Consider the following 14,957-nt stretch of genomic DNA (forward strand, 5'->3'; position numbering starts at 1 on the left):
TTCCATGTACCTGTTAAGAATTCATTAAAGAAGTTGAGCAGCATATCAGAAATGAAAAAGATATGCACAAGGAAACTACATTATACTGAAAATGCACAACTATAAGCTCTTATGAGCTTCCTAGATTACGAAGTCACAAAACAGTAATGGGAAATATATGCTTGTTTTTTAAATTTAAAAACACATTGCATGGGAGAAGTTTTACTTGACAAACAAGCTTGATCCAGTTCTACTTTTCTACTAAACATTATTGATAAACAGTCGTTTTCAAGGTAACTAGAAGGGATTGAGTCACTAGCATTTAAACAGAGGATTTTATAGCTCAAGAATGATTTAGTACAATTTACAGAGAGAGAGAGAGAGAGCATACTTCTACGTCAATCTCTGTTGATTCTACATCAATGTTGATATCAACAATGATTTTGATGATTTCTACCAGTAATCCAAGTCTATCTGCCATCTTTATATAATGTAAGCTGTAAAGTGCAGAGAAAAACGAAAAATAAGATGATAGATCAATGCACCCATTCTTTGCAAACAAGTGTCAATCTTCATTCAAAGTTTGACCTCCCAATAGGTTGGTTCGTGCAGAGGTAGAACAACAAGAGAAACATTAAAAATAAAATTAAAAAAAAAAGAAAAAAATTATAATGCTAGAAGACAACTTAATCACAAGTAGCAAACCTCCTCTTTGGTCCAGCTTCCTTGACTTGTATATGAGTTGCAATATCAATATCAAGCTGCAGAACAAAATCACAAACTTCAGTTCAACCTTGTAAAGTTACACAAAACACGTGAAATTGAAGTTGGTTGAGCTAACTAGCTCATAGCCATGAAAACTCTGATTCCCATTGTATTCCTAATTATACTTTCTACTGAATAAGCCTAGCCATGGCATAACAAGGAAAATGAGGAGAACATTTGGTCAACAAAACAGTTTTGAGATGCCAGGTGGACTTATTTAGATATAATAGTTTTATGAGAAAGGAATACGGTAGAATAATTGAATAAGACTGCTAATTAGTCTGCATGCAAGAAAAATTTTTCAATGGAAAGCCTGTTGTGCAGATGAGCACACCATTATGCAATTGGAATTCCTTTCACGTTGTAATTAAAAAAAAATTATTGTCATTGGGTTTAATTGTGTTACATTAACCATTCATACTTGTCTAATCTTTTTAATATGAAACTTAAATTCTTTTCCACCCATGTGTTTAAACTCAACAAAATCCAATAAGCAGATGTTACATTTAGTGCCCTCGAAGATTCCAGTTGTGGTATAATTGAACTATTAAACTTGTAATATTAATGTGAAATATTCAATATTTACTTTCAATTCTTAAAAAGCAAGATGATGAGGAACATAGGACAATATACGATCTATTTACCGACTTGTCAACTTATTGCAGAGTGTTTCAAAACTTAAATCCATGTATGTCAGTGCATTAATTGTTTCAGCATATGATTGAAAATCAGAAATTCTCCAAAATATCAAACCCTTAAGAGTGAAAATCAGAAATTCTCTAAAATACCATTGGCATTTTAACATTGGTATAGGTGTTTCTATATTCTATGCCTAAAGAAGTCAAAGATGCAGCAAATTCTGAAATAAATTCCACTATCAGAAAAAAGAGAGAAAGTTATACCAAGTCACTTGTTTGTCTCTTCCTTCTTAGAAATAAGTGGGTATAACCCGTCAAAATTAGTCACTTGGAAGAAGTGAGATTGTCATATCCAAATAGATTATAGAAATCTCAACCTAATTCCCATAACCAATTTCATGAATTGCTGCTTTCAATCAAAAAACCAAATAATAAATTCAACAATAACTCAAAAATTTCCAATGAAAATAATAAAAGTGTAAATTTCATCCATTGATGGAACTACTTGCAGTTAGGCTCCAACAGCAATAATAATGAAAAGAGCGTTCCCAAATTGTGCAATATGATCTACATTTGGTATTTGATAAAATCGTAACAGAGTAGTGCAAAATTTATATTGAAGTTTTGTAAAAATTTGGGATGGGATTGATTTCCCTGATCTATTATAAGTCTTTTATGTTGCAGAATTTATATTTCAAACAGAAACGCAAGAAAAAATTAAAAAAGAAAACAATACTGGAAATCCCAATGATGTGAAAGATTGGAAACAATACTAGAAATGTTAGAGCTTTGCATATATTTGATTGTCACAAAGGTATGAAGAAGCATCTATACTTCAAATCAAACTTCTCTTTGTCCACCTTGAGCCTCTGCTTCTCATCACGAAGCTTATTCTTCTCAGCCTGCACAAGAAAAGGGAAATGCAGATGAAGCAGCAGTTTCTAAATAAAGTACATCCTCCAAACATATAAAAGAAAGTTGTTACTCTGAAAAAATCCCACCTTCAATTCTTTAATCTTCATTTGATTCATTTAGCTTCTAGGCTTCACTTTGTAACTGGGTCACCACTCACATAGCATCACTCAAAATGGCAGCCTTGTCAGTTTTGGCCGGCCTTCCAGGCTCCAGGATAGAATCCTCCTTCTCTTACATTGGTATGCATGATAACTCTGCATCTTCATTTTTTGAAGTTAAAATCTTCATTAAAAACACAATACAAGAGAAAGCAATACAGTCCAAACACCCACTAGTAAAATATAAGTGTGCATATACCAATCGTCGCAAGAAGGAAAGTGATGTTACCGTGCACAACAATGATGAATAATATGGAATCAAAATGAGAGATCAAGAGAGAGTCAAGACACAGATTTACGTGGTTCGACAATGTGCCTACGTCCACAGGAGAAAGTGCAACTATATTTTATTATTCAATGATTTACGGTTACAATATAACATATTTATAGAAAAACTCAAATTGCAAGTATTTTGGAAAACCCCAAAATACCCTCTAAAACTTATTTATCCCCAGGCCCACATAAACTAATTACATCCAATGGGCCAGTAGTAGAATATGAGCCACTTGTTCCAACAATCTCCACCTTAGCGAGTATTCTCCTCTTTGAAGATAATCAAGTATTGGGCCTCCACCTAGAATTGATAAGTTTGGGGATGCCGCCTCCTCTCCTCTACTTTTTAGCACCTGGAGACATTTGTCTACCATCAACGTTCACTTTCGTTTGGACGCTGATGGTTGCTTTATTTTTTTAGTTTTTGGGACCATTAGCGCCCACTTAATAGTGCAACCATCAACATCCACTTTCGTTTGGACGCTAATGGTTGCTTTATTTTTTTTGTTTTTGGGACCATTAGCTTCTACTAAAACCATCAGCGTCCACTTTCATTTGGGTGCTGCTGGTTGCTTTATTTTTTTAGTTTTTTAAGACTATCAGTTTCCACTTTAGTGGACGCTAATGGTGCACCATTAAATGTCACTGACTTCTTAAAAGCCTATTTAGATATAACAGAACCACGAATATAAATTGCAAAGAATATATGCAAAGGCAGCACTAACTAAAGCACTGCACTAACAAGAGACACATAAGCAGAGTGGTTGGCTAACATGATCTTCAATTCCAATCAGTACCCTTGGAGCACAACAACCGATTTCACTTGGAGACAAGCAAGCATTCTCAATGTCTTTTGGGATTAAAATGCTTTCAAGTTTCAAGCAAGTGGAAGAAACCTGCAAATGCAAAATACTTGTTAGGTGGCTTTTAAGGACAGCTAGGATTTTTGATCATGTCTTTTAAGTTCTAAAGGCTGATAAAAGTTGCTCAACAAATTGTAGGCAGAATAGTATTTAAAAATTGAAATTAATATGGTTAATTGAATGTCCCCTTTCACAGGCTCAGCATGCTTGCACAATTTACTCACCCGATCTTCCTCATCATGAAAGTGCTCTGTATAGTTTCCATTGTTTTGAGTACAAGTGAGGCTGACATATCCCAGAATATTGTAGAAATCCCCCTATGATTCTCACATCCACTTCATCAATTGATTAATTTTTATGCAAGTCTCTGTTGACCATCAAAAAACCAAATAATAAACTCAACAATAACTCAAAATTTTCCAATGAAAACAGTAAAAAGGAAAAATCAATTCATCAACAATGACTCCAGTAACAATAATAATAAAAAGAATCTCTCTAAATATGCATTTTATTATGAGAATACTAAGAGTTATGCAAAAATTTATTTGAGTTTCCATGAAAATTTGGGATGGGTTTGACTTCCTTGGTCTACCATAAGTCTTTTATCCAATACCGATCACTGGCATTTAAACAGAGGATTTTTAAACACATAGAGAGAGCAAGAGAGAGAGAGAGAGAGAGAGAGCATACTTCTGCGTCACTCTCTGCTGATTCCACATCAATGTTGAAATCAGCAATAATATTAATGATTTCTACCAGTAATCCAGGTCTATCAGCTATCTCTATAAAAAGTAAGCTGTAAATTGGAGAGAAAAATGCATAATAAGATGATAGATCAATGCACCCATTCTTTGCAAACAATTATCAAACTTCATTCAAAATATGACCTCCTTTTTGGTCCACAAGAGAAACATAAAAATGAAGAACAAATTATAAGCTAAAGGACAACTTAATCATAATTAGCAAACCCCCTCTTAGATCCATCTTCCTTCACTTGTATCTGAGTTGCAATATCACATCAAGCTGCAGAACAAAGTCACAAACTTCAGTTCAACTTTGTAAAGTTACAAAAAAGCACATGAAATTGAAGTTGGTTAAGCTAACTAGATCATAGCCATGAAAACACTGATTGATCCCCACTGTATTACAAATTATACTTTCTATTGAATAAGCCTCAACCATGGCACCACATGGAAAAAGAGGAGAATGTTTGATTAATAAACAAAGGACTAATCAATGGAGCCAAACTTGAAACATCCTTTGAAGAAGATTGGAAAACATGATCAAACAGTTGCTGCTCAAGCTGACAGACCTGCAATTTATGTCAGTTTTTATCAAAATTATGTAACTATCACATACTCCATTCAAAATCACAAAGCTGTTCCCATTTTTCTTGTTCATCAAATAACAGAAGAAGGCATAAAAATATAAATGGATGTCCAATACATATTATCTCATCAAGGGACATAAGGTATCATGCATTCAGAGTATAAGAATAAATCTTAAATCTACCCCATAATCATAAGATACCCAAATATTCTACATTAACAAAATGGATAATAACTCCTAATATTCAAACACTAGTTGTGCATGTCCAGATTTAAATATCAAGATCGTGCTTCTAATCCAAACAAAGCCATCAAACACATTTTAAAAATCATATAGAAATCCGGGAAAATACCCAAACAACTCTTGAGCCCAACTCCCAGCTCCCCACCTCTTTCCCAGGGTTTCCTTCAAAAGGGAAAAAAAGAAGAGCTTCATTTTAAAGCTCCCTTCTTGGCCTCTGTTGTAAAAGCCTCTGTTATGAAATGATACTTTTTCGATCAAGGAAGGAGTGAGTTAAGTGAAAAGGACACAATTCCAAGGCAGAAGGAAATGGAACATGGGATCAGGGGCAAAGACAAATAAAAGTTACAGGCCAGCACGTATAAGAGGAATTGTCTCTTTTTCGGCAATTGACATGGAGCACCCTTTTCACAAACGCCTCCTGATCCACTCCAAGTCTAATATCTATTGCTTCAGCTTTCAGCACCTTATGATCTTTGAGAAGATAATTAAAAGACCAAGCCTTAAGATGATATTCCAAGAATCATATAGATGTTTCTTAATTTTTCCATCTCAAATTCCCGACTTCTCAACTAAATGCTTAGTTGCAGAGTGAAAAAGTTTCGGGTTGGCTCCAAATCTTAAATCCATGTATGTCAGTGCATCAATTGTTTCTGCATATGAAATCCGATAAACAAGAAATTCTCCAAAATCATAAATCAGAAATGCTTCAATTGCTTCAATTGTATCTGCAAGTGAAATAAGGAAGAAGGAATAGCATTTGACATTTTAACATTGGTATACGTATCACTAATACAATTCCACCATCAGATAAAAAAGAGAAACTCAATTATACCAAGTCTCTTTGAAGAAATGAATTTGTCTTATCCAAACAGATTGTAGAAATATCCACATGATTCCCACAACCCATTTCACGAATAGCTGCTTTCGATTAAAAAACAAAATAATAAATTCAACAATAACCCAAAAATTTTCAATGAAAATAATAAAAATGTAAATTTTATCCGTTCGTTCAACAGAATCTACATTTGACACTGAGAAAATCCTAACACAGTAATGCAAATTTGTATTAAATTTTTGTGAAAATTTGGGATGGGATTGACTTCCCCCATCTATTAATTATAAGTCTTCTACCTAATACGTGATGCTACCGTTTGTAGAATTTAATTTTCAAAGGGAAACAAAAGAAATATTTAAAAAAATAAAAGAGAAAACAATACTAGAAATGCCATTGAAGTGAAAGATAGAAAAAAATACTGTAAAAGTTAGAGCTTTGCACAAATCTAATTGTTGACAAGGTCTGAAGAAGCGTCTTTATAACCTTACTTTCTTCCTGCATATGAAATCAAATAAGATATATATAACCTTACTTTCTTCCTGAAGTGAAGTGAGATCGCCTATCCACTCCGGTAAAGACACCAAACTAGGGCAATCCATAATTTGAATCCATTGCAGAGTGGTAACATCTCTAAGCTCTCTTGGGAGAGAAACCAAATTTGGAACGCCTACGATAGATAGATGACCAAATCTTGTAGGTCCAAGGCCATGTATGCCATCTTCATTCTCATTGATGATAAGTTCTTTGCAGTGAAGAATAGACAGATTTTCAAGTGAGGTGAGATGTTGAAAGAGTGGAGAAATTGATACTCTCATTTTACGACAATCCCAAATGCCCAGGGTCTCAAGAGAAGTGAGGTTTTGCAGCCACTCTAGTGGCAGATATTCAAGGTCCTCTAATTCCTCAAGATAAAGATACTTCAATTTGGAGAGATCGGAAAGGGGAGAGGAAGAGGAGGATATTGTTAGGGACATCATAGGGCAATTACTGATAAATAAATGATAAAGGGAAGGAAATGAAGGGAATAATGGAAGATGATTTGTTTCCCTCGTCTTTCGCCATCCCCTCAACTTTGGCAAATTAATAAGTGTGAGAGTTCTGAGAATTTTCAGGGGATAAGAGGACACGTCACTACCATCATTGCCTATGTACTCCAGCTCACTCAAGTTTTTAAGATAATGACGCTCCTGAAAAGGGAATCGGTCCAATGGTGGGATTTGTTGAAGCCACTTACTATTCGCTATTTGAATACTAGTCAAATTTGAGAGCGAGGACACCCAACTAGATAACGTCACACCTGCATACCCAAATATAGATAATAATTTCAAATTTAGGTGCAATAGTTGTTCATCATTTGCAATTGCCTTATCACTTTCATCACTAGATTCTGGGTCCCACTCTAATATCAGCCATTGAAGATGTCACTTCCTCTCCAAGTTTGCAGCCTTTGCTTTTGATGGAGAAGATCTCGAGTGCTCTAAACCCTTGATCCATAAGTCTCCTCTCAACTCATCTAAACCATCCAGGTCCCCTAGCCCACCCATTGGCTTGGAGAGAGAACTTTTTTTTTTCCCTAAAATGTATAGGGACAATGTTTGGAGAGCGGTCAACTTTATAAGTCTAGGAGGCATATGCGTCAAGCTATTACACCCATCTAGCCCAAGATGCCTTAGGCGGATTAAGTTTCTAGTCTCTTCTGGCAATTCTTTAAGTTTAAGACAATAGTCAAGTCTTAGTGTTTGCAAATTCTACAATTTAGTTATAGAAGCAGGGAGTAGTTTAATATCTTTATTCCTAGATAGATCTAGAAATCTTAAATGCTCTAACTTGCCAATGGAATTCGGCACTTTTTGAATACTCGATTGACTCAAATTCAAAGCACGCAAGCATTTAAAACTTGAAATAAGTGTATTAGAGACTGGTTTATTCAACTCAAGTACCGCATTGTTCAAGTTAAGCTCATCATCAAGTCTTGGAAGTATTGGAATGTGTAGAAGAAGTGTTCTTATTTTGTTAGGCTTGGGCAAAAGTGCAGGAATATCTGGTAATGAATTTGAAGAATGAAATGCCACATGACGAGTTCTTCCAACTACTTTTTCTCTATCTGGATATAAAATTGTGCACTCCTCACCTGCTACTGACTGTGCAAGATCGTGAATAAGGTCATGCATTTTCCACTTTTCTAATTCACCAGCTATATCTCTTTGTACGTCTTGGAAGAACGACCTCCAAAGCAAATCCATAAAATATTCGCGACCAATATCTTCAAGATGTCTATTTCCATATGATGAATGAAGAAAGCCTTGAGCTACCCATAACTGAATCAACACCTCCATTTCAATTTCATAATCTTTTGGAAACAATGAACAAAAGGCAAAACATTGCTTCAAGTGGGATGGGAGATGATCATAACTCAACTTAAGTATTGGAAAAATATCATTTTCTTGTTGAATTATTTTGTAAAGTTCATGGTTTTTAAAGTACAACCAATCATCTTCTGAATTTTTGAAATATAATAGACTCCCAATGCTCCTTATAGCAAGAGGAACTTGTGCACACTTTTGTATGATCTCCCTTCCAATTTCTGCTAGCTTTGGATCATTTGGCTCTTCCTTGTCTTTAAATGCCATTTTCTTAAATAAATTCCAAGAACTGTTTTCAGATAAACCTCTCAAAGGATATGGTGAAATTGTACTTGTAATCTCTGCAACCTTTTCGCTACGTGTAGTAATCAAAACTTTGCTTCCTCTCAGGCCACCCACTAACAACTTTTCCAAGTTGGACCATGTACCACGATTCTCATTCCACACATCGTCTAAAACAAGTAAATATCGCTTCCCATCAATTTTTGCTCGAAGCTCACTTTGCAATGGATCCATCTCAAGGCTTTTAGGTCTCTCCTTAGTCGCAGATTCTATAAGCTTTACAATGATAGTTTTCACGTCAAAAGGATCAGAGACACATGCCCACATCCTCAAGTCAAAATGTCTTCGAACCTCCTCGTCATTGTACACATACTGCGCAAGCGTGGTCTTTCCTTGTCCACCAATCCCAACTATGGGAATTATGGAAACATTCTTCTCATTCATATTGGGATCGAATAACAGCTTTTTAATAGACTCCTTATCATCCTCTCTCCCAATGACATCTTCCCCATGTACAAATGAGTGTGTATCTTGTCTTTTCATATGCTCAAACTGTGTCGCTCTGTTGTGCTCATTGAAGCCAAATTTGATCCTATCAGTTGCAATTTCATCCAGTCTTGCCCTAACTGCCTTGATCCTATGACCCATTTTAAAGCCATATAGAAGCTGGTTCGATTTGGAAAAGAAGATGCGTACCTGTAGTACTCCCAAATATTTAGTACGGTGCATTTCGAAAAGTTAAACATTTTTTTGGCTATATGTGTAATTAAGGAAAATGTGAAGGCCATGTTTGTAGTTGTTGTAAGTTTAAGTCAGAGTTTTTTTATTTTTTATTTTTTTATTTACAACCACCCATTCCAATCCGTTCACTGTGATAGTTTTAGAATTCCCCTACCATTGAATAGTTGGGTTTATAATGGGGGTTGATAATTTATGTGACTTTTTCCAGACGCCATTTGCTCCTTGGAAAGATGTCGCAACTTAATTAACCGTACATTTTTTGCATATGGTTAGTACTCTTACAAATGAGACTATTTTAGGTAAGACACTATTTATAGCAGTTGTAAGGATAAAGAAAACAGACAAAAGGATGGAATATAAAAGCATCTATATATGTCAAAATGATACATGAAAATATTGTTACTCTAACACCCTATATTTGATATAAGTTAGTACGAGTTTTGGCCCAATGTCTTGGGCTTTAGATATATGAACCAATGTTATTGGCCCTAGTGAACTTATAAAAATTGGATCAAAGACACTAAAAGAGATTATAAGAGATAATTAATTTCTTAACCTAATGGACTAATCCATGGCATAGTCTTATCCCTAATGATGGGCATAATTTAATATTTCATTCATAATTTTGTAAGATGATAGTTTATAACCTGAAAGCTATTTAAGTCTATGTGTACAAGATGTGTTGATCTTTTGGAAGAAATTATTGTCCTATAAAAATGACGTTTATAATGATGTTCATTCATGAAATAGACATAGGATATAATACCTAAAGCCAAAAACCAGAAACTTTTATAGCCAAAAACCTCTTTTCAATGGCTCATTTGAGTGGTAAAAAACTTCTAAACATAACCCTCAAGCGGTGTTAAGACTATATCAAGAAAATAAGTAATTTCTCATATATGGCATCAAGAAGAGCTTTGGGTTAAATCTGGAAATTAAACTTTCAGTCCATGGCATGTTTAGGTGGGTATTTGATCCAAATTTCGTCAAGTTAAAAACCTTAGATATATGTGTTGTGGGCCAATGGGCCAAGTGACCAAAGTGTAGTGTTCTAATTTAGGTCCATTTAGTGAGTTGTGGGCCTTATCTGGTTTACCTAGTTAGGAGGAGGTTCAAATGAGCCATTTCTTACCCAAGCCCCCATAAAAACAATTTTGAGATTTTTGGAAGAAAACTAAACCACTTTTTTAGTGAAATTTCAAGATTAACCCTACTTTCGTTTATTTATTCAAAAGTTATGAAAATATTAATAGAATGAGCTCCTAGAATATGATACATTTTAAGGAAAAAAAAAAAAAAAACTTTATGTTCGGACCAAGGTACAAAAAAAAAAAAAAAAAAAAAACATTAAAACATCTTTAATAATAGAGAGAAGGTTAGAAAGGTCAAGTAACTTAGGAACGACTTTTAATCATTATAATTTAGCTGAATCTTACTGTTCAGGTTTTAGTAGTTGTCACCTAACTTTTAGAGCAGTATTGACAATCGAGGTAACTTGTACTCTTTGCCACTTCTAAATGCATATTTATATATGAATTTACATCTTTTGCCATCTTCTTGTCCAGTGTCATCACTTGTCTTTGTAGAAGTTGAGTGGAGAAGTCATCCAACAAGTGGTCAGCGTCGTACATGGCATCCTTCAACTTTCAAAGCCAATCATTGACCTCAAGGTTCTGGGCCTGCTTCTCCTCTGCATCCAAAAGCACAACTTGGATAGTTGAAACGGTGTCTCCGAGCTTTTGAAGCTCATCTTTAAAATTCCATAGAAGTCGAATCTCTTGAAGAGCAAGAGATCCCAAACTCCTAATGGTATTCGCAGCAGTGTGGAACAGAGCTGGTTCGGCTATTTGTTGTTGGTAAATCGAGTGAATGCTAAAAGTTGGTGTTTAGAGGTGTTGAACTTGGAGCGTAAAATTAAGGAAGATGTGTTTGCTGTGAAGGGATGGACATGGTCAATTGCCATAAAAAGAACCAACATGCCCACAAAAAATCCGGAAAGAAAAAATCATAACAAAAAATATTATTATATATGGAGAGAGCCATCGAGTTTGAATACAAGATTATTAATGTATTACTATATTATAAAGTTTGAATTATTGTGCGAATGCAAATTAAATAGATATGGTGTCCTGATCAATTTCTAAGAATACAGACAAGATGTAGGCGTTGTCCACATCAAAAGTTGGTGTAACGTCAAGTGTCGGGGAGTTGCTTTCTTCACCCAATTTACTTTCTTTTTTATTTCACTCGCCGGTCTTCACCCACCCACTTACAATATTCATTTGGTTTCTATCAATCTATATATGGTTATCTATAGTGATTAGTGATTGATATTCATAGGGGTGATATTCATTGGCTGCATACTGCGTCGTTAACTTGAAATTATATTTGAAAAGAGTCCATCACATCTAACGTGGCCATGCATGTTTCTCTCATATTTTGCTTCTTAAATCTTATCATCGTCTAACCATTTTTTAACCATTCCTAGCTAGTACACGCTAGAGCATATGTGTTCGACTTTCACAATAAGAATTTTTATGTCTAATTAATATAAACCACAATGAATCTCACCCATATCTTGATGAGGTCGTGTCAGACCTTTTTTGCTCAAAAAAAAGTTCTAACCAATAATTTTCAAATATCCACTGGATTTATGGGACTTGGTCACCTCGTTGAAGTAAGACAATAAAATTTTCATAATATTATAAACTACCAAACTTATTCTAAATCAAGATTTAGTCTTCTTTTTTTTAGGTTTAATTTGTATATGAAATAAGTATTTTTTATAAGATTTTGACAAAATCCTTACTAATTAAACAATTTTACGTATTCAATTTTTGCTTATATATCATCTCTAACAAATAATATGATGATGCATTTAATTTTTTGTGTGATATAAAAAACTTAAACTAATAATCATTTAATTTTTTGATGGATGCTGCTTCCTAAGCATGCGTCCATCAAAAAAATCAGACAATAAACTCAACAATAACTCAAAATTACCAATGAAATTAAATCTAAAAGTGTAAGTTCCATCCTTGAATGAACGAGCTAGCAATTAGGCCCCAATAGCAATAACCATGAAAGTAGTTCGTCCAAATCGTTTAACACAATCTGCATTTGACACTAGAAAATCCTAACAGAGTAATGCAGAATTTTAATTGATTTTTTTTAAAAAAAAATTTTATTTACGAAAATTAAGGATTGGATTGACTTCCAGGTCTATCATAAGTCTATTACCTAATCATATATATAGGGAAAAATATAAAATGGCCTCCCAAACTACTAGCCATTTGCAATTTAGCCCCCCAATGTTCAAAATGTAATAAAATAGCCCCCTAAACTACCAACTTGTTGCAATTAGGCCACTCCGTTAGTCAACACCGTCAAAATGGATGGAAAAGTAAAAACAACGTTATTTTGTTGATGTAAAGTTACTAAAATGCCCTTTTAGGAAAAAAAAATAAATTAAAAAAAATGTCCACTAAACGTTGTCGTTTTGCTTTCAAAAAAAACCTTTGCACGACAACCATATCAGACTTCTGTCCAGCAGTTTCTCACTTCGTCTTCTTCATCCGGAACCCCTCCAGGCTCCAGTTCGTCACTTCCCTTCTCCACGCAGCTGCCCAACCTTCATTTAACACATGCAGAGAGAGAGAGGGGGAGGGAGAATCAGAAGAGAGTGGTGGTGACTTTGATGATGGTTGAAGATGAACTGTAGCAGAGAAAATGGAGACAGCCAAAACTTTCCTTAAAGACAAAGCGCTCTCTCTCTCTCTCTCTCTCTCTCTCTCTATCTCTCCCTTTTTTAATGGGCCCAGCAATCCTACCCCAACTGTCACGTATTCTTCCACTGTTAGCCAACAACATTGTAAAGCTTTCTCCTTTCTCTTTCACCACGGCATCACCATTTTTCTCAGTCTTTAATGGCTGCCTAATAGTAGAAATTCTGCATAAAAAACTAATGGGTCGGTGTTAGATAAGCATTTGGGACCTCTCTTTTTGGCTGTCACAAAGATAACCACATGGAAAAAGTCTTTGTTTTGGTCAGGTTTTTTGCTGAATCTGCAGAAAACTCATCTTGATGTTTTGGAAAGCTCGATTTTTTTTTTTTTTTTTCCTGGGTTCCTTAGTGGTGAATTGGGGTCTTTCTTGGTGCTTGAAGCTTTGAGATTTGGTGGGGTATTGGGAAAAAGCTTTGGATTCTGACTCCGAAATTTGGAAAACGAGTAATTTTGGTGTTTCAGGGGCTATATTTTTGGGCGTCTTCCATGGTACATTAGAGAGAATTGGAATTTTTACTTTTCACACCATCTCTTGATGTTTTAGCGACTGAAGCATTTGCACTGAGTGAAGATTTTAAATAGGTTTGGGTAAAGAGAGAATGTGCAAATTACCAGAATCATCAGTCCAACTGCGTTAGAAACCCTCAAAGTTGACGAGCGGTGAGCCGGAGAGGAGAAGGTTAACTGAAGGTTGGGCAGCTGTGAGGAGAAGGGAAGTGATGAACTAGAGGGGTTCCTGATGAAGAAGACGAAGTGAGAAACTGCAGGACGGAAGTCTCATATGGTTGTCGTGCAAGGGTTTTTCTTCGAAAGCAAAACGACAATGTTTAGTGAGCTTTTATTTTTAATTTGATTTTTTTCCCTAAAAAGGGCATTTTAGTAACTTTACCTTAACAAAACGACATCATTTTTACTCTTCCATTTACTTTGACGGTACTAACTAACGGAGTGGCCTAATTGTAACTGGTTGGTAGTTTAGGGGACTACTTTATTACATTTTGAACATTGGGGGGCTAAATTGCAAATGACTGGTAGTTTGGGGGGTCATTTTATATTTTTCCCATATATATATATAAAAGCCGAGTTTTGACGTAGAGAGTGCTTAGAATTGCGACACGTGTCCATATCAGAATTGCGACACGTGTTCATATTTATTAAAAATCTTAAATTTTATTTTGTATGATTAATTTATTAAAAGATTTGCCGTGTCCATATTTTTTAATTGCTGTTTTATTTTGTATCATTAATTTATTAAAAGATTTGCGACATTAATTTATTAAAAGATTTGCAGGTTCAAAATTTTATTTATTTTATTTTGTATCATTAATTTATTAAAAGATTTGCAGGTTTAAAATTTTTTTTTTTTTGTTCAGTATGTATGAACCGGAAATTTATTAAAAGATTTGCAGGTTCAAAATTGTATTTATTTTATTTTGTATCATTAATTTATTAAAAGATTTGCGGGTTCAAAATTTTGTTTTTTTTTTGTTCAGTATGTATGAACCGGAACCAGTTAAAAAAATTGAACCGGTTCAGTTTGACGCCGTTTCTTCTTTTTCTCTAACGACGGAAACAACGTTCTCTCTAAGGCATGCTCTCTGTTTTTCTCTTCTTCCAATGAGATTGAAAGTTTATTTGATCAGTTTTATGAAAATATATGTGACTCTGAACTATGATTTAAGGTATGAGATATAAGATATTTAAGATGAATGTATATTTGTGCTTTTATGTATAAATTTTTAGCAATTGTGAATTGATGATCTTTAGTTTGTTTCTTGAGAATTTTTT

The 14,957-nt window shown here is 34.6% G+C and overlaps 1 protein-coding gene across 1 annotated transcript; it reads right to left on the reverse strand.

The window, feature by feature from the left end:
- Positions 1-5,712: 5,712 nt before the first annotated feature.
- On the reverse strand, positions 5,713-9,291 carry LOC132181596 (putative disease resistance protein RGA3). The gene is made up of 3 exons (XM_059594844.1): positions 7,830-9,291; positions 6,531-7,295; positions 5,713-5,888 (listed from the first exon to the last, which is right to left on the reverse strand). The coding sequence occupies exons 1-3, from the start codon at positions 9,289-9,291 to the stop codon at positions 5,713-5,715; spliced, it is 2,403 nt and encodes an 800-aa protein (XP_059450827.1).
- Between the last annotated feature and the right edge of the window lie 5,666 nt (positions 9,292-14,957).

This window comes from Corylus avellana, chromosome ca5, assembly GCF_901000735.1.
Source record: "Corylus avellana chromosome ca5, CavTom2PMs-1.0".
NCBI lineage: Eukaryota > Viridiplantae > Streptophyta > Magnoliopsida > Fagales > Betulaceae > Corylus > Corylus avellana.

Coding starts and splice junctions, on each gene's coding strand:
- LOC132181596 (XM_059594844.1), bottom strand. CDS start 9,291: ATGGGTCATAGGATCAAGGCAGTTAGGGCAAGACTGGATGAAATTGCA. Junction 7,296..7,829: donor AAAAGTGCCGAATTCCATTG/GCAAGTTAGAGC, acceptor TTGGGTATGCAG/GTGTGACGTTATCTAGTTGG. Junction 5,889..6,530: donor CACTTCACTTCAGGAAGAAA/GTAAGGTTATAT, acceptor TTTCACTTGCAG/ATACAATTGAAGCAATTGAA.